The 20740-nt window shown below is 39.0% G+C and overlaps 1 protein-coding gene across 2 annotated transcripts in view; it reads left to right on the top strand.

Annotated features, from left to right (window-relative positions):
- The first annotated feature begins 1719 nt into the window (after positions 1 to 1719).
- The window catches only part of NEBL (nebulette), a 463434-nt gene continuing 444413 nt past the window's right edge, over positions 1720 to 20740 (top strand). For both annotated transcript variants that reach the window (XM_044679719.1, XM_044679718.1), the window contains exons 1-2: positions 1720 to 1920; positions 4139 to 4233. In XM_044679719.1, coding sequence (XP_044535654.1) covers positions 1852 to 1920; positions 4139 to 4233 — 164 coding nt within the window. In that variant the 5' untranslated portion in view covers positions 1720 to 1851. The remainder of the gene's footprint in view (positions 1921 to 4138; positions 4234 to 20740) is intronic.

The following is a 20740-nucleotide window of genomic DNA, read 5'->3' as shown; positions in this document are numbered from 1 at the left end:
CTCTAGCTAAGAGGTTGTAACTGAGGGGTGTGTGTGTGTCTAGCTCTCTATCATGCAGCAACATAAATAAAACCCAAACCATTTATTACAGGTCTTATTTAGTATGCTTCAAGTCTTGAAGCTGTGCTACTTTCGTTGGCTTCTCTGTAATAGCCAATATATTAAATTAGTAATAAAACTGTTTAAAAATTCTGCTGCGTTCAGTTTTCCATGTCCTCAACTTGAAGCATAGTGAAGTTAGATAAGCGATCATGGGACCATTCAGCTTCAGGTTCTGATTTTCTTTAGCCTCACAAGAGGAGTTGTATCTGGAATTCTCCTGCTGGGTGAGAGCTTTGGGGGATTTACCTGTAATTTTTCGGTGTATTTAAACCAAACGAGCATCAGTAGGCGTTTCTAAACAAAACAAACACAGAACTGGGGCCCCAGATGACCAGCCTTCCTCCAAACAGCCGATGAAAAAAAGTGAGGGGGATGGGACGGTGAAAGGAAAGCATGTCTTTTCGTCGCCCTGCCAACCGCAATGGTGCCCGGGAACGGTATGTAACAGGATGGTCCCGCTTCCCCGGGGAGAAATCTTATATGCGAATGTAACAACCGGGACTTCACCTTTCCGTGCTCCAGTGTGTAGCCTTCTCTCCTGGTGGGTGGTGGTGAGGGGAAAGAGGGGTTCTGCTCCAGCTTGTGCTTGAGACCAGCTGCAAAAACAGCTGCAGCCGATGCTGCCTCAGGCTCCCAGCCTCGGGGTTAGATATACAGCAGAGGGAATAGGGAACGATTTCACTTGACTCCTACAGAGGTTCTTGGGAATGAGAGAGTGGTTGTGGTGGTGAAGAAGACAGTTATCCCTTCTCCTTCTCTCCCAATCGTCCCCGGAGTGCTGTAGGTTGGGGACCAGTGTGTATCCACGGCGGGGGCGCCCGCGGATGCTGTTGTCCCGGGGCCGGCTGAACGCAGAGACGCCCGTGGGCGGTTTGGAGCCTCTACCGAGGTTGCCGGGGTAGGGAGTGAGGAGCAGAGAGCATCTCTTAACTCCTCCGCAGGAGCGCTGCTCTCCTTCCTCTCCTCCTCTCCTCCGCTCTCCGCAGAACTGCCTCTCCAGCCTACGCCACAGCCCCGCCGCCGCTGTCACTGTTTCTCCGGTTTCCTTCTCTCTCTCCCTAGATACCCGACGTGCTCGTTCACTGCAACTTTGGTCCAGGAGCGTCGGTGGGTTTGGCTTATTCCAGCTCGGCGGGGTGATAGAGAGAGAGAGAGGGAAAGGAGAGATTATCTATCTCGATGAGTCATTTGTACCTAGAGTGAGACGCAGTCGGATTAACAGCAGCAGCAGCAGCGGCGGCAGCGACTGGGAGAAGAGGAGGAGGAGGAGGAGGAGGAAGAGAAAGAGGAGGAGGGTGCCTTGCGCTGGTGCTGCCGTTGGTGGCCACACGGGTGAAAGGAGCGGGACGCGCACGCACACACACACATACACAGAGACACACTCACTCACGCACCCTCCGTCCCTCCCCTTCCCCCTTCCCATCCCGCATGCCACGGAGCCGCAGTTGGCAAGAGGAGCGAGCCCAGGGCTGTAGCCACCGCCACTGCTGTTGTCTGCTTCGACCTTCCAGACCTGAGCAGTAGTCGCCACCGCCACCGCTGCCGCCGCCCCCAGCGGGGTACGCCAGCCCGCAGGTCCGACTACCCGCCAGCCCGAAGGTGGTGGGGGACTGGCTTGCAAGGGGATGTCACACCGGCTCTCCGGAGCCCCCAGACGCCGCCGCCAGCCCCGCCGCAGAAGCTGTAACAGCCTCAGCCACCGCTGCCACAGCCTCCTCCTAGTCGCCACCTCTATCAGGAGCAGCGAAAATGAATCCTCAATGCGCCCGCTGTGGGAAAGTCGTGTATCCCACGGAAAAAGTCAACTGCCTGGATAAGGTGAGCAAGGGGTGACGGGAGAGCGAGCCAGGGAGCAGCCAAGGGGAGAGCCAGCCCCTACCCAAGGGCTCCTCGGCCGCCGCTGCACCTGCTAGAAGTTTGGTTTTGGAGAAGGGTGGAAAGTGGCGTGTGAGGTAGTTTGGGTGGAGAGCGAAAAGAAAAATGCCCCCAGGAGGGTCGGATGTTGGGTTGGAGTATTCTACTGGGGCATGGGATTCGGAGTGGGAGAGAGGACTGCGGATACTGGCATTGCTGCTACCGGGCACTGCTCCCCTGTCCTGCCCAAGGAGGGTAGAGGATGCGAGGAGAGGAGCCGGAGAAGCTCCCAAAGGGTTGGCAGACTTGCTATAGCAAGCGAGTTCCCTGACCGCCTCTTCCTCCCCCCCAACCCCCACATTGGCACTCACTGTCTTTCTTAAGACCCCAGCCCCTCTTCCTCCCACCTCCTTTGCTCCTTCGGAATGTGGTGGCCCTGCCAGATCTCGGGGAGGTAAGAGAAGTAACTAGTTATTAATATGCCAGGGGGAAGGCACTGCCGCATTGCTAAGAGGGGGGAAAGCAACATCCGGATGTTCGCCTCCCCCGCCCCAGCTCCGGACCTCGAGCTTTCCAGAGAAAGCCGAGGCTCTGGCGCTGTTCCCGGGCCCCACCACCTTTGATGTTCGCCTAGGGCGGACGCTGGGGCTCTCTTGGCAGAAACTCTGGCTTCTCCTGCGTTACCTACCTCTCTTCTTGCCTCCCTCTGGAGGGAGTTCAATGGAATACGTGAAAGCCCTGCTGTCACTGGGGCTCGACAGCTTTCCCGGGTTGAAAGAGGCCCCATAGATGGCACAGCATTACACGACTGCTCCTCCAGTATAACTGTGATTGCTACTTTAAATCACTAAGAAAGCGACCGGCAGGAGCAAGGAAGGAGGGGAGATTAGACAGATGCTGTGCTTCCCATGTCATTGATAATTCGGAGTGATGTCTTGTTAAAACAAACCGTTTTCGTGATCCACGGTGGGTTTTGTTGGAAGTCCTAGAAAGAAGTGCCTCTAAGCCGGTATTACTGTTGTCTTTTTTAAAATCGACTTTATCGTTTGATATTTACTGACGATCATAGGATTTTCTAGCTGGAAGGGACCTTGGTTAAGAGATGAGCTGGTCCAATTCCCCTCATTTTCAAAGGAGTAAATTGAAGTCCATAGAGGCTTGCTCAAGGTCACACTGGGAGTAAGGAGCAGACTCCGAATTGAACCCAGGTCTTTCTGACTCCAAGTTCATTGCCTTTTCCACTACTCTAGGCTGCCCAGTAAGCACTTAGTCTTAGACCATTCCTTTAAAGTGTCTTCTCTTCCAGAGGTTCAAAATAGTTGGGGAAAAAAAAGCCACCCTCTGGGGCAGGGACTTCTCTATGAATACGTTTCAGAATTCTCTGTGGGGACAGCAAATAGAAATGCAATAAATATTACTACAGAAAGCTTGTATTTCTTTTCTAGAGTGTAATAATGTCAGATAAAAATATTAATCTCACTTAATCCCTAAATAACCCAGTAGTTTTTATTTCCATTTTGTAGACGAGTATAGGGAGGCTCAAGAGTGTTTATGGGTCAAGCAGCTAGTAAATATCAGGCAGAACTTGAACAAAGCACTCCTTTGACTCCATACCCAGGGAGGGCTTTCTACTATTCTACCATCATCTTTTCCCAATATATATATTACATGCTATCATTGTTCCTCTTCCCCCAAAGTCTGAAAATAACAATTTACCTAAAAACCTCTTAAGGTTAAAATGCTGTCTTCTTTATTTAACAACAAGCAGGTAAACATGTCTTCTGTTAAAATCCCTGTAGTGATTTGGAACCCTGTGACAGTCTGGTGAAGTCTGTGTATTCCATGTCAGTAATGTTGTTTAATGTCGGAAATAAAAGACAGGATTGCAAAGGAAACCAATTGAATTGCAGTTATCAAAATATTTTTAAAAGTTCATGTACCCCAGGTTAAGAAATTCTACATTAGTGCATTTTCAAATATTAGTAAGAAATTTAATTAGTTGTAGAATCAATGTTGCCTAGTGAACAGGGCGCTGGACCAAGAATTTCAGATCCCACTTCAGATACTTCCTCTGAGGTCCCTTCTTTAACCCTAAAATTGTCACCTATGATCTTTAACTCTGAATTAAATTTAGAAAATAGTGAAGACCATAAAAGTAATTAAAATCTTTTTTCCCCCTCAGTACTGGCATAAAGGATGTTTCCATTGTGAAGTCTGCAAGATGGCATTAAACATGAACAACTATAAAGGATATGAGAAGAAACCCTACTGTAATGCGTAAGTATTACAAACATCAATGTGAGAGTTCAAACTTCTTACTATGAGGAATTGACTCAGTATCAGCCTAAGTGTGGTTTGTAGCTAATTTTCTATTCATAGAAAATGGTTCCTTTGTGACAGTACATGGAGTGAAGTGTGGGTTCTATAAGGTTGATGGCTATACCTTTGAGAAAGATTCTTAGTCTTTTAGTTAGATTTTCTGTGTTTCAAAATAGAAAGTAAGAGGAGCTTTTTTGAAGGCTATAAAAATTGTTTCTATCCCAAAGGATGAAAATCCAACTCTATCAGATAAAGTATGGGTTCAGTATAACAGACCTATATGGATTTTTTTCCATATTGATTTGGTTACATAATCTGATTTAACTATGATTTTGCATTGCAACTTAGTTCATGTGAAGAGAGCCTTGTCTTAGAGACTTCAGCCGAATGATGAGGGTTAAACATAATAGCTCATTTGTACATGGTTTAAAAAAAGTTTTCAAAGCAATCACAGACATCTTGTAGAGTAGGTTACCTGGGAATTTTAATGTAATAAATAAATACATTTAAATGGAAAAAGTATTGGTAACCTCATTTTATGAATGTGGGAACCTGGGCTCCAAGAGGTTAAGTGACTTATGTATTAGAGCTTGGCTTGAAGTTCAAATCTCATAATTTCAAGTCTTTGGTCTTTTCATAATCCCACACTGACTTTAGCTGAAAAAACCTAGAAACTAGGCATAACTAAGGTTGCCTAATAATAGTAACAAACATTTCAGTTTTTATTTTTCAGTTCCACATTTTTTTTACCTTCCTTCACTCCTACCCTACTCATTGAGAAGGCAAGAAATATGGTATCCTAATACTTATGAAGTCTTGAAAAACATAATGTGGGGAAAAAAGCAAGAAAAATTAAGAGAAAAATGTGCTTCAGTCTGTACTCAGAGCCCAGTCATGCTTTTTTTCTGGAGATGGATAGAATTTTTCATTGTGAATCCTTTGGAATTGTCATTGATCAGAGTTGCTAAGTCTTTCACAGTTGATCTTTGTTATAATGCTGCTGTTACTTTGTAAATTGTCCTTTTTGGTTCTCTTCACTTTGTATCAGTTCATATAAATCTTACTAGGATTTTCTGAAACCATCCTGTTTGTTATTTTACATAGTACAATAATATTCTATCACATTCATATATATTACGCCATAACTTGTTCAGCTATTCCTCAGCGCATCACCCCATTTTCAGTTTTTTTTTGCCACCACTAAAAACATTGCTATAAGTAATTTTGTACATATGGGTCTTTTCTCTTTTTATTTAATCTCCTTAGGGTATTAGCAATAATGCAGTCAAAGAGTATGCACAATCTTAATAACCATTTTGGGCATAGTCCTAAACTGTTCTCCAAAATAACTATCTATAGCATTTTAGAGTTTACAAATAACTTTACATATATTATCTCACTTAGACCTCACGGCCACCATATGGAAGATTTGATAACATTAATATCATCATTTTTAGATGATGAAACATATTCAGAAAAGTCAAGGCACTTGCTCATAGTCACATCACTACAAAGGAACAGAGGTTAGATTTGAACTCAGGGCCTTAAAATTCCAAGTCCAACATTCTAGCTATGATAACCATCTGCTTCTGCAGTTTAGTGTGTTAAGATCCAGTCTTACCACTAGGATTCCTCTATGGTTCTGATGTAGTCTATCGGTAAGATCTCAGGGAAACAAGCAATCTTGAAGATTTGAATTGGGCTAAGAAGCAGCAGGAAGGTGTAAAGATCAACTACTCAGTTCTTAAAAAGGTTTTGTTTCCTTTTTCCTGACTCATAGAACTATTTGTTACATAATAAAGCTCTGGAACTCTTTGAAAATAGAACAGTGCTTTGTTGTTATTCAGTTGTACCCAGCTCTTTGAGACCCTGTGGACAATACCATCCACGGTTCTTGGCAAAGATACTGGAGTGGCTTGACATTTCCTTCTCTGGTGGACTAAGGCAAACAGAGGCTAAGTGACTTGTGCAAGCTCAAACAACTAGTAAATGTCTGAGGCCACATTTGAACAAGTCTTCCTGATTCCAGGTCCTTCACTCTAACCAGAATTGAGCTAATTGCCCTGTCTCTTCCATAGTCTACTTCTGTTGCCTAGATCCTCGTTCCCTCTGTTTTTTTTTTTATAGTTGGACAAATTATGAATTTTAATTTAAAGTCCTTGTGTAAAAATATTAGCCATATCATAGTTATGATCCTGGGAAGAACACAACTTCCTTTTTTAAACAATTCATTTAATTAATTAATTAATTTAGAAAATTTTTTTTCCCGTGGTTCCATGATTGATGTTCTTTCCCTCCCCTTCTCCCTCCCCACTCCTGGAGTCATTGAGTAATTTGACATGTATCATTGTTCAAAACCCATTTCCATATGATTACTATTTGCAATACAGTGATCATTTAAAGTCAACATTTCGGACTTTCCCTCTATTTTTAGTAGGTTTACAATGGGTCTTTAGACAGCAAGACCTCATGGAATGACCTTGTTTTAGGCAAAAAATGGTATTTGAAATTAGTAAACAAGTTGGCCTTCATCTCTAGGTAAAAGAATATGGTACTGTGCTATGTGGTACATTGCAGCAAATGTACCACATAGCACAGTGCTAGGTTCATAGGTACAAGAGTTGGAATTGCCTTTTATACTTTTTTATGCCTCTCTCATCAATTAGCATTATGCTCTGTACATAGTTCAGGCACTTAACAAATATTTATTGTTAATGACCCAGTAGGTACTTAATAAACACCAATCCTGTGATGACTAAATGATTGAATTATATGTAAATCTCGGTGTGATTTATTTTAAAATATACAAGAAAAATAAGCAATTGATTAAAAAAATTCAAACAAAAACACCCCTCACCATTACTGTCTGTCAAAATGGGAAACAAGTATTTATGGGAGACTCTCTTGACCAAGAGGCATGGGACCTCTTCAGAGAAGTCAGCTGGGGTTCTATGATTGTGGGGCAAAGATAGGAGTCCAAAATAAAAGCCAAGAAATGAATTAGTATGCAGAGGAAGACTGTTTTGCTTTCTAGGGTACAGATGTGGTTTTTACAACTTTTCAGGATGACTTAGAGTACACAGCCAATTAGCAGGATTCTGTAACTACTTAGGAAAGATAAATAAGGCATTTCACAGGAGAGGGAAGGGTAAATACAGTGGGGAATCATTTAAAGGAGAGTTGTCTGGGGGAAAACTTGTTATGCAGCCAATAGGGTTTATTTTTGGATTGAGAAACCATTCCCTGTTCAAGAACAGGAAACAAGGGGAGGTGACCAAATTCTTTTTCAATTGTTAAAGAAGTCTATTTAGACAAAACTGCAGGTGTCTCTTACTCAAGAACAACAGTCAATGAGACCATCTTCTTTATTATGTCCTTGAAAAGTTTGTAACATCTTATTTCTTTTTGTTTTCTACTATTAGGCCACCAGGTGCTTGGTGGATTTCTGCATTGTTAGACCATCAAGGTGTCATGAAATGATTGTGGTTCCTATTTTCCAACATGAAATAGTTTGGATAAATGAAATCCACAGCTGATCCAAGAGCTCCATCTTAATCAAAGTCAAAGGGATCATTAGATCATAGATTTAGAGTTGGAAGGCACCATAGAGGCTTTGTACTGAAGGGGGGAGTAGCCAAATGAACAGATTTGAGTTATTTATTCTTTCATTTTCTCTTTATGGAAACATATGTAGGTGAAAGAAGAATCTATACTATAATCATATATAATTAAATAATATAATAAGAAGAATATAATATTTAAGAACATATAATATAATAATATGTAAACTGTGTATTCAACCCATGGATAATGAAAAGTAACCTATATTTCCTGTGACAATTTTACTTTGTGTGTTGATATTTTCAGACCAGATCGATTTAAAGCTTCTGAAAACTCCTATTCTGATGCCTTATTATGCCATAGGCTCTTGAAGACAGGTTGTACCAAGTAGAGTCCTGACAAATGACTGTATGTTTGTCAACCAAGGACTTACCTATCTAAGTTTGGAGAAGTTAATTGGGCAAATCATCTCTGTTTGTTTGTACGTGTGTGTGGACACTTAAAACTGCTTCAGTCCAATTCTTCAACGCTTGCCTCATTAAGTTTTGTTAAATTTAGAATAGAAATAGAAAACTTTCCTAAAAAATCTTGTGCTCATTAGCAAATTCTGTTGGTTTAGTCATTCACAATCTAACTTATTTTTGAATCAGTAGATTGGGATGAGTTTTTTTTTTATGATCTCAGATGAATTATAAAACAAAAACATTGTCCATTTCTATCTAGGAAAATCCATGTTTTCATTCATGGAAACAGGACTTAGCCATAATTTCTTTCTGATTCTTAAGAGGAGCACCTGCCCCAAATTTAGACTCTTTGTGCCTCAGTTTCCTCATTTTGAAAATGACAGGGCACTAGATGATAGTCTGTGACTTCTAAAGTCTCTTCTTAGTTTCTAAGTCTCTGATCCTTGTTCAACTCTTGGGTTTTTTTTTTTGACAGAGATTCTATATTTCCTTCTCCAGCTCATTTTATAGAGGAGGAAACTGAGTCAAATAAGGTGAAGTGACTTGCCCATGGTCACACACATAGTAAGTATCCGAGGCCAGATTTAAACTTGGGTCTTTCTGACTCCAGGCTTGGCATTTGATCCATGGTACCACCTACTTGCCTGGTCCTCACTTGCCTAAAAGCTTAGACTATTATACAAGCCACCTATCAACTGCCTGATTGTACTCTAGGTGAATCGTATAAGGCAATCTTTGGACAAGTTCTCTTTTAATTTGCAATACTTTTCAGAGAGGCTTTCAATGCTTACTGTATTGGATTCAGACCTTTCCTATCAGAACCTGTGGGATAACTTGGATGGAAGTAGTTATGTAGAATGGCTACCATAATTTCCTCATCTCAATGGTTTTTTACACATACTATATAATGCTCCTTGAAAATGAAAGATTCCATGTGGAGGAAAGATAATATTTTCTTTGTACCTCATTGGATAACATTTATATTTAATGAACTCAATATACGTACATATATTAATCTGGGATAGTGACATTTTCTTTCATTGCTTTGAGTTCAGTTTCAGTCATTGCTCAATTATTGGTCCCATTTCTACTCATTAAGTCACAGTGTTTTCAGGAAGGACACAGGTGTGACATTTCTTTTGAAATTAATCTTTATCACTGAGGATGGCCTTAGAGCAGTTGTCATAATGATATAGGTAATCCAAGTCCATCCTTTTCTTGCATTAAAAGGCTTGAAAAATGATATCTGGAGTTCTTTTTAAGAAAAAGTGTAATTCCTTCTTACTTGGATCTGTAAAAGGTATTACCTTTAACTGAATGAAATAGGACTATGCTTGGAATGATTTATTTTCTTAGTTTCAATATGTTGATTTTTTTTAGAGTTCTCTGTTTTCAGAGGGAAACAAGTTTTTTGTTTGATTTCATGCAAAAAGGGAACATTAAGGAAATACAATTTACATAATATTTAAATGTTGATCTTTTGATAGAGTGATCAAAGTATACTTGGTACAGACTAGATGTGAGACTCAATACAAATTTGGTTCTTAAAGCAGCAGTCTGCACTATTAAAATATTTTAAAACAAAACTGATCTGCTTTGGTACATGCCATATTTCTGTAAACTTTCATGCTTCATCAGGAGAAGATGGATGATGAAGCTCAGGCAGGATGTTTCTTCATCAGGGAACTGTGGAAGAGAAAAACACTACACAGCGTTTTTGTTTATATCTTAGATGTGCTAAGAATACAGAGCTTGACAATTGGATAAAAATTCCAATAAATACAAACCATGAGAATATCTTCTAGAAAAAAAGGTTATAGTAAGGCATTTTTCTTACCCAAATAAAATCATACAGATTTTGATGCAAATTAGTCACATGAAAGAAAACAGGTATCCAATAGACACATTTTTTCTCAGCAGTTTTTGAAAAAGGATTGTGATTAATTTCTCTTGTGCAAAAGTCGAAATGACATATTCTTATATGTGTAACTCCCTGCTAGGGAGTTTTCTTGAGTTATGACTAGTACATTTGATTATATCTGTTATTGTTTTAATTATTTTAATTTTATATAGTCTCCCTTTTACTACTTGTTTAAGAGGGAAAGTAGTTCTTTATCTTGTAAGTGTAAGTTATCTCTTAGAAATAGCAATGCTAGCTATCGATTGGTTAATGAGCTTTATCTAAAATACAAAGTGATTTTGGGGCAGGATAGTATCCAGATAATGGAGCAGTAGTTTAATGTGGCCAGACTAATCCATTTTCAGAAATCACTTGCCTTACAGAAATTGTATATTAGATAAGACAAATTTGCATTGGCTCCATTCACATTTAGTAACTATAAGATCATAGAGTCTGGAACTAGAAGGAATCTTAGAGATTTCCTAGCCCAAAGGTTCTTAACCTGGGGCCCCTGGAGACCATGGATAGATTTTAGGGGAATCCATGAACCTGATTGTAATCCATGAACAGAAATTTAGCATTTCTTTGCAGAAGAAAAACATATGATTTAGCACGTGTTTCTATGGGTATATGATTTGGGATTTTGGTTTTAAAATGAATAATATGGAAATAGATATTGAGTGATAATACATATATAATCTAGTAGACTTGCTTGTCAGCTCCTGGAGTGGGGAGGGAAGAAGGGAGAGAGAGAATATGAATCATGTAACCATGGAAAAATACTTTAAAAATAAATAAATAAAATAAAAAAGAAATTTAACATTTCTTTCAATTATGAATGTAGATGATTCATATTATTCTGGGAAGGGACCCATAATCTTCCTCAGACTGCTGAAGGGGTTCATAACACAAAAAAGTTAAGTACTTCTGATCTAGTGTAATGTCATCATTTTGAGCATATTAATTTTGAGGCTCATCCTACTTTGGTGTTAGGTTTGGTATACCTTGACCTATAGTGTTTAGGATTATATAGGTGGTAAATATTGGATTGAAATTTGAATGCCAGTCTTCTAACTTCCCAAATCCTCACTTGATTCTACTGTATCATTTATGCTGGGCTCAGAGTACCCAACCATATCACTTTAATATCTATATTTAGCATTATTCCAGTAACATAGTCTGCCTTTACTGATTGTTCTCACAGATTTCTATCCCATCTTTCCATGAATACCCCTTTCTTAGCTTTGGTGTTTCCTACCTTAAGGAAGCCCTATTTGGAAAGATGTCCATTTATAAGAAGAGATGCATTGAATAATGATTATTTAATTAGCAAAACATGCTATTTTTGTTTGCGAAGAATTCCCCATAGCATTTCTTCAAATGGTTAACTCTTCAGTGAATTTTGAAGGTAATTTAATTTGTTAAACTTTAGAACACTCATAACTTCCTCAGGGGCAAACCAAGCAAGGTACAAGTTAAAAAAAGAAAAAAGATGGTGGATGGAATGAGAAGGTGGAATTGTAATGGGAGTTATTCTTTCTCTGGTAAATTTCAGTGGTGGTTTGTGCCTAGTGAATAAAAAAGATTATTTTTTAGTCTTTGCTATTAGTTTTAAGTATATTTTTGCTGTTTAGTACTTTTAGATTCTAAACCAACTCACCAAGGCTGCTTTGGTTATGAGTTTCTCTTTGTTTTGGTTTAGCACTCTTCAGTGTCTGAAATGTGGCCTTTAATGTTTACAACTCTTAGGATGCCTCTAGGTTTTTACCTGCAAATGGAAGCCAACTTCTTTCCTGGGGAATGCATCTAGGAAACAAACCAGATGTGACTGTCAGTTCTTACAAAATTTGGCAGTTCACAGTTGAGTAGACCATTCTCCTCTTTTGGGTAAAGACAATCAATTTCACTATTAGGATAAATCTGCCTAGATGGTAGGAATCTGCTCAGGTTTGAGCCCTTTAATTTTTTTTTGTAATGTTTTCTTCTCACGACAGGTACCATATGGACTGATTGCATACTTCATGATGGAATTTTATACAATTATCATTACTGTGGTGTTTAGGGCTCTTGCCAGATGATCAGATGCCCTGGGCACATGCTGATTGTCTTGTCCTAGGAGAAGCTCAGATCAAGTTGCTGGCTGAGAAACAAGGAAGGGTGGGATGGAAAGCTGACCCAACTCATTTAATGTGAAATGATGACCATGGATGGGACTCTCCGACTCATCCCACTCCTCATCCCACCTCAGTTGTAGATGGCACAGTTCCGTGTGGGCACCCTAGCCCTCTGGATTGGGAAGAAACCCCAGATGAAGAAACTGAGGCTCAGAGCAGGGGATCAAGTTCCCCAGCCACAGAGATAATGTACAACAGAGACAATACTTAAATTCACATCTTTTTTTAAACCAACTCTTACCTTTTGTCTTAGATTCGACATCATGTATTGGTTCCAAGTCAGAAGAGTGGAAGGATCAAGGCAATTAGAAATGTTTGAGTTCAGATTTGAACCTAGAGTCACCTGTCTCTACACCTGGTTCTCAATCCACTGAGCCACCCAGCTGCCTTCCCTTATCTTCTCATTTGAAACTTGAGGCCCTCATTCTTTTGTGCTCATGCCTCATTCATTTTGACCTCCCTTGGGCCAGGCAGGATCATGGAGAATGCTTGCACAGAGTGATAAATGCAAGTAGATCTCTGTGCCAAAGTCCTTGTTCTCAGATCTCAGGTGTGCTCTAGGGTTGTGTCACCCTTCAGGAACAAGGAGAACGAGATAGAAGAAAAATGGAAGCTGTGGATGCTCTAAAAGTGGAGGCTGGGCTTGGGACTTTTGTTTGATGTTCCAAGAAAGCTAGTTTTTGGGTTCTTTGATAAGAAAAGGTTGCAAAATGGATGCTAGTTTAACTTGTGTCACATTCTTCTTCTACGCGAGGAGCAAATTAGATAATGATTATAAAATAAAGTAAGCATTATATAAATCTTTATTATTATCATTTTTGTTAAAAGGGTACAATTCAATGTCCCTGCTACTACCTCGTTTCAAATGTGAAGTCCTTCTGAATCTGTGAAGTTATTATAAAAATACCATGGTAATTGCATGTTGGTAGCTATGTAGCACAAGTGGATAGAACACCAGGAAGACTCATCTTCATTAGTTCAAATCTGGCCTCAGACACTTATTGGTTGTGTGATCCTAGGCAAGTCACTTAACCCCATTTGCCTCAGTTTCCTTATCTATAAAATGAGTTGGAGAAGGAAATAGCAAACCTCTCCAGTATCTTTGCCAAGAACCCAAATGGAGTCAAGAGAATTGGACACAATTGCACGACAACAACAAAACTGCATGTCAGGATTGTTGGTTCCTTTTTTAATCTGAAAAGAGGCCCATAGATTTAACTAGATTTCTAAGGGGATCTGTGACATGCAAAAAATGTTCAAATCCCTGTCCTAAAGCATTCTTATTTGTGTTTCAATGTTTGATTGGCTTAATGATTAGTTATATAGAATGATCTTTTTGGGAAAGGTTTCTTCCTTTCTCTTCCTGTTATGTCACAGATAATGCTGTATTTTTGAAAATAAGCTGTAGTTTCAGTTCAAGAATATTGCAATGTGTGGGAGTGCCAGTTAAAGCCAATTAGAATAATCCTTAGCTGCTTTTCAACTGAGATTCCTTAGAGAAAATAATTTTCCCTTGCAAATTAGACCTTTTGCTTCTTAAATCAGACCTGATGTGGAAAGTGACTATTTTTGAAGTGAAAAAAAGGGAAACTTCATTTAAACCAATAAAATGTTTCAAGTTTATAGTAAAACTTTAAAAATCTTATTTATCACAGTGGATAGACTGTCAGTCCTAGAGTCAGGAGGACCTGGGTTCAAATATGACCTCAGGTACTCTCTAGCTGTGTGATATTAAGTCATTGGAACCCTATTTGCCTAGTCCTCACCACTCTTCTGCCTTAGAATCTTTACTGATTCTAAGTCAGAAGATAAGGGTTTTAAAAAAAAAGAAACACCAAGTATGAAACACTAATACATGGTTGGTAGAATTGTGAACTGATCCAACCATTTTGATGAACCATTTGGAATTGTGCCCGAAGAGTCATAAAACTATCTTTTGACTCAGCCATGCCACTGTTAAGTCTATTTCCCAAGGTGATCATGGGAAAAGAAAAAGGATCTGTATGTTCTAAAATATTTATAAAAGCTCTCATTGTGGAGGCAAAAAACTGGAAATTGAGGGGATGCTCATCAATTGGGGAATGGTTGAATAAGTTGTGGTATAAGATTGTGATGGAAACTACTGTGCTATAAGAAATGACTAGCAGATTGATTTTAGAAAACATGAAAAGACTTGCCTGCAATAATGAAGAATGAAATGTATAGAATCAAGAGAATGCTGTACAGAGTAATAGCAATATTGTCAGGAGTGTAATTGTGAATGACTAAGCTATTCTGAGTAATATGAACACTAAAATCAACTACAAAGGATTTATGAAGGAAAATGCTATTTGCCTCTAGAGGGAGGATCTATGTATTATATAGTTGTACATGCATACACACACACACACAATATTAGCTTTTTCTAATGTGGGATTGGGAGAGAGAAAGGAAGACAATTTAGAACTCAAAATGTAACAAGAAAAATAAATGTAAAAAAGGGGAAAAAACAAACACAAAGTAAGGAGCAACAGGTCTGGTGGTACATTGAATGCTGATTTTAGGAAGAAGAACTGAGTTCCAGTGATGGCTCTCATGCCTAGTACTGGCAAATCAACCTCTTTGAACTTAGATTTTTTCATTTGTAAAATGGAGTTGGTAGTATCTATCTTATTTATCTCTTATAGGGTTCTAAAGTCAGACCCAACTGAGCTAATATATCTAAAGTGTTTTGCAAAATTTAAAGAATTGCTGGTCAATTATTACATAAATTCTATTAAAATTTTTATTCTAATCTATTTAAGATTTTAAATATTCTTTAAGATACAAAGAATTAAAACATTTTTGTTCTATGCTAAAAATTCTTTTATCTCCAGGTCTATAAAACATCACTTTTATTTTTATATTTTACTATTGAGAGTTTTTCCCTCTTTTTTCTGTTTGTTATTTGTTTGTTTTTTTAATCAATAAGTAATCTAGGACTAGCAATAGGTTTGCTAAACCTGGCATTTGTGATATACCTAATTCCTTATCATTCCGTGGAGGTGACCCTGGATTCTTGAAGGTCATGTTTGCATAATGAGTCCTGCCAAATTGAAAGGGCTTTGAATATGAACCCAGTTATATGCCAATCATTCAAAGACCAGCCATGTTAAATATATAGAGAGGTTTGTGATAAGTGGATCAGCCACCAAGTGGTGAACCTTTGGTCGTGGAAGCTCATGAAAACATCTGCTAAGATTGAGAGCCAGGCCTAGAGACAGGAGGTCCTCGGTTCAAATCCGGCCTCAGACACTTCCCAGCTGTGTGACCCTGGGCAAGTTACTTTACCCCCATTGCCTACCCTTACCACTCTTCCACCTATAAGTCAATACTCAGAAGTTAAGGGTTTAAAATTAAAAAAAAAAAAAAAAAACAAAAAAAACATCTGCTAAGCAAGGAGGAAGGGCTAGTGAAGGAGAAAAAAAAGGAGCAATATCTCTAGGGATGAAATTAATTATTGCCAAAAGGTTGGAATTATTGAAATTATATTTTAATATTGAAATTATGTTTTATTTTTTATTTTGGGTCTGTGATTGATAGGGCAGTACAAATATATAATGTCTATGTGCCAGGCGCTGTGCTAAGCACTTTACAATGATCATTTCATTTGGTTCTCACAACAGCCATGGGAAATAGGTGCTCTTATTTTCTCTATTTTACAGATGAGGAAACTGAGGCAGACAGAAGTTAAGTGACTTGCCCAGGCTTACATAATAAGTGTCTGAGGCTGGATTCAAACTGTGTCTTCTTGACTCTAGGTCCTGTGCTCCATCCACAGAACCATTCCTTATCTTTTTATAACAAGTTTGTCATTTTTTAATTTTAGAAAATTTTTCTTTGAATATTTTATACTGAGGATAGTCACATTTTAAAAACATTTCCAAAAAGAGGTTTAGATAAGCAGTTTCTTTATCTTCACAATGATATGTTTAATATGGAACAGTGTTGGAAAGATTTTGAGATGAGCAACAGTGAATCGCCTTTAAATCTCAGGGAGATGCAAGGTTAATGCAAGATATAGATGTGCTTAAAGGTATATTGATTCTATGTCAAGAGCCTGTATAGTAATGCATTTCAGTATGTCTTCCTTAAACGTTTTGTAGTTGGGGGCTTTAAAGAGTATTAGTAGTTCATGGGGATGGAAGGAATAAGAGGTTCTAGAGAAAGGCACTCACTTGGCATCCTTATCCTTTGTACAATCCTCAAAGCCATCCAAAAGCTCAGTCTCTAGATAGAGTTAGAGGAATGGAGGTGGCCCCCCCATCCCCATCCCCATCACTATTGTTCCTACACTTAGTGTAAACTACTAGAAGAACCAGGGCTTTGGGGAAAGACATATGTGGGATCAGGATTTCCATATTTTTCAGAGCTGAGCATCTGGCCCATTTTTGTCATTTAATAAAATGATTCTTATTGATCCTTTCATTTACGTGTTGATAACTTGGGTCCAGCTGTGTCTGCTAATGCATTTTTTTTTAAAGTTTGAAAGACCTGTGTGTTCTTAAATAATGTGAATCTAGTATAGTGATTGGGGCAGCGAGGTGGCTCAGTGGATTGAGAGCTAGGTCTAGAGATGGGAAGTCCTGGGTTCAAATGTGTCCTCAGACACTTCCTAGCTGTGGGACCCTGGGCAAGTCGCTTAACCCTCATTGTCTAGCCCTTACTGCTCTTCTACTTTAGAACCAATACACAATATTGATTCTAAGATGGAAGATAAGGGTTTTTTTAAAAAGGATATTAATGATATAATGGTATTCTTAAGTGATAGTAAAGAGAGTTCTGGTCTTATAATCAGCAAAGCTGGGGATTCAAATCCTATTTCTCACACTTGGTAGCTGTGTGATCTTGAGTAAGTAATTTAACCTCTGCCTTAAGCAAGTATTTAAGATTTAGCCTTTAAATCATGATTTATTGGTATCTCTTTTGCTGGAAAGATGAGAGAATGTCCTTATTCTGAAGAAATCATAAATGCTAAGTATTTGGTATCCTGTAATCCCATCAGTATGAGGACTCCCAAGAGTATCTGCCATGCAAAGCCATTCTGGAATTGTCTAAATGTCTGGGATGGAATGACGAGGGCTTTCAACTCAACACTTGCATGGTGTTTGTTTCCAGTGAGTGATGCATTCATTGCCTACTTCTAGAGCCCTTGATGGAGCCAGTCTCTTTCGACAACAACTTTTGTGTACTTTATTTTTTCCATACACATTGTTGACATTCTTCACTCCTTGTGGGAGGAGGAGTAAGGGAAGTGTATGCATCCTGGGGCAGTTCAATAAGTGGACCTGGTTGTTGTCCTCCTTCCCTTACTCAGCAATCAGAAAAGGTCATTTAAGCAGAAACACATCACCAGCTCTTCCAGACCCTATCATTCACCCAAGGGAGAGGCATGGATCAAACACCCGACAAGTTTAGAACAGAGCTATGCAAATACTTTTGAACCTCCAATGGTTTCCAGTTGATTTCACCAGCAAGAGCCTGGGTCAATAATTACCCCTCCATACCTTTTCCACTTGTGCAATTCTCATCCAGATTGGTATACAAGTCCTGTATATTTTAGTTTAATGTAATAACCATTTATCAAGTACCTACCATGTGCTAAGCCCTGTGCTAGGAGCTGGAGATCCAAAGACAAAAACAAAAACAAAATAATCCTTACTCTCAAGGAGCTTACATTCTCTGTTATATTTCTCCAATATGTCCACTCAGCCTCTGACTTAGGTTAGCCCTCATTGCCTCTTGGCTAGACAATCACAGAAGCTTCCTGACTGGTCTCCTTGCCTCCAGCCTTTCTTCTCTTCAATCCATCCTCCATAAGAGCTCCCAAATTGATATTCCTAAAATGCAGAGCTAATCGTCTCCCTCTCTCTTGTCCTTCTTCTCTCGCCAACTCTCTTTGATGAGTTCCTAAGATGAAATACAGAATCCTTATCATTGAAAGTCTTTTACTATCTGGCTCCCACACACACACTTTCAGTCTTATTTCACAGCATTCCTCTCCTCATACTCTCTAATTCAATCAAATTGGTTTACTCACTCATTTTGGTACCTGCCATTTCCTGCCTTTTTGCCTTCCCTCCAGCTGCCATTCTTAGTGAGTCATTATCTTTTTTGCTGGTGGAGGATCTTGCCTTGACAACTGCAGAATGATCAGGGGGTGATTGTTGAATATACAGGCGGCTATGACAATTCATTAATATAAGACAACAATGAAGCTTGTCCTATCGATTGACCCTGCTTGGATATTTAGAAGCCATCATAGGGTTACTAATTGGCCTCATTTTAACATTGTTGTGTCTCCTGCTATAGGGCAGTCAGAACACACACAACGTTTATTGATTGTGAGCCATTTTATGGGTGGCGCTCTAAAACAATTACAGTAGCAACACCAAAGACTAAAGATCACCATAATAGATCTGATACCAATAAAAAAGTTTGAAATATTGTGAGAATTACCAAAGTAGGAGACAGAGACATGATGTGCCCACATGCTGTTGGAAAGATGATGTTGATAGACAAGCCTGCCATAGGACTGCCGTAAATCTTCAATTTGCAAAAATCCTGCCATTTCTGCAAAGCACAACAAAGCAAAACTCAATAAATTGATGTGTGTCTTGTGGGCATGGTCAATGTGGGATTTTGTTTTGCTTAACTATTCATATTTGTAACAAGGGCTTTGTTTTTCTTTTTCTTTTTGTGAGGGAAGAGGTGGCAGAAAGAGAACACTAGTGTTTGTTAATTAAAAAAGTAAAATTACATTAAAAGTCAAAACATAAAAATATAGGCATTACTTCTTATTTGAAACCTTTCTTGCTCTCCTCAGTTACTAGCACTCATTTCCCCTTGAAATTACTTCTATAGCTTTCATATTTTCTTTCTTATATAAAAAAAATCCCTTACTTTCTGTCTTAGAATTGATATTAAGTATTGGTTCTAAGGTAGAAGAGCTGTTAAGGGCTAGCTATTTGGGGTTAAGTGACTTGCCCAGAGTCATACACAGCTAGGAAGTGTCTAAGGTCAGATTCAAACCCAAGACCTCCTCCAAACCTGGCTTTCTACCCACTGAACCACCTAACTCCCCCAGTGGTAAAAGATAGACTTTACTGCTTCATTTTTATCTTTTTATCCCCAGACTTAAGAAAATGCTGTGCACACAGTGGGTGCTTAATAAATGCTTGTTGAGTTATTAAATTGACTAAATATATGCTGAATTCTTTTGAAATCTATTTTGAAAGGGCAGTTTTGCCTGGAAGAGTGCTTATCACTAGTCAGAGCGTATCTGGGAACTGTTGAACAACTTCACAGGTTAATAATTATTCTGTTTAAAGTGGTGTGAATTCTGAGAATGTCAGTATGGTGCCGTGGGATGACAGAATGTGCCTGCTCTCCCAATTTTTTCCAATAATCCTACCCCTCCCTTACTACTTTTCTTCCTACCACCAAGACTAGGAAGACTTTTTTTCAGTCTGTTGCTTCTTCTTCCTCTTACCAGGATCTGAAACCTGCAGGTCCCCTTTTCCTGTTCTCTGAAAAAAAAATCATGTCAATGTCTTAGATGTCAATGATGTAAAGGGGAATGTATGATGGGGAGAAGATGATGATTTGAGTAGAGAGTTTCAATAACATTAAAAAAAAGATAATCAGCTTACCTTTCACCAGTTTTTAATAATCCTAGTATGACACTTTCTAGCTATGTGACCCTGGGCAAGTCACTTAACTCCCATTACCTTGCCTTTTTTGCTCTTCTGCCTTGGAACCAATACATAGTATTGATTCTAAGATCGAAGGTAAGGGTTTTACAAAGAAAATCCTAAAATAGTTTTATTCCTCCACCAGGGTTGTTTGCCTCTCTGCTTAGATTTTTTTTGACTGGGCCTGATGTTGACTCAGTTCTTGTTGTATGACTTTGGAATTAGCTGAGCAAAGCTGCTTCTCAAGACCTCAGCAGAGAATATTGGAGACTAGATAGTTTACCTCTCATATTGGATCACTTAATTTCCTAACCCATTGGCTCTCCCTCTCTCTCTCTGAATCTCTCTCTCCACAGAAAGTAAGAGTTTTTTAAAAAAGAAAGAAAACGTTGTAGTTGCAGAAGTAATTTAAAGGGGAATTGAATACTAGTAATTAGGGAGAAGGAAGGGCTTCAAATAAGAAGCTACAGCTATATTTTTATGTTTTGATTTTTTAATGTAATTTAATTTTTTAATTAGCAAGCATTTGAGACTAAACTCAAGTGGAATCACAGGTATCCCTTCTACTTTGTGGGAGTTAGGGGCACGATGCCCCATGATCTGGAAAATCTGCATAAAAGTTTTTGATTCTTCTTTTGTACCAGAAAAGTTCTG

The sequence above is a fragment of the Gracilinanus agilis genome, chromosome 5 (genome assembly GCF_016433145.1).
Source record: "Gracilinanus agilis isolate LMUSP501 chromosome 5, AgileGrace, whole genome shotgun sequence".
NCBI lineage: Eukaryota > Metazoa > Chordata > Mammalia > Didelphimorphia > Didelphidae > Gracilinanus > Gracilinanus agilis.
The sequence above is the reverse complement of the archived record's forward strand: the minus strand, read 5'-3'. Positions and strand labels throughout refer to the sequence as shown.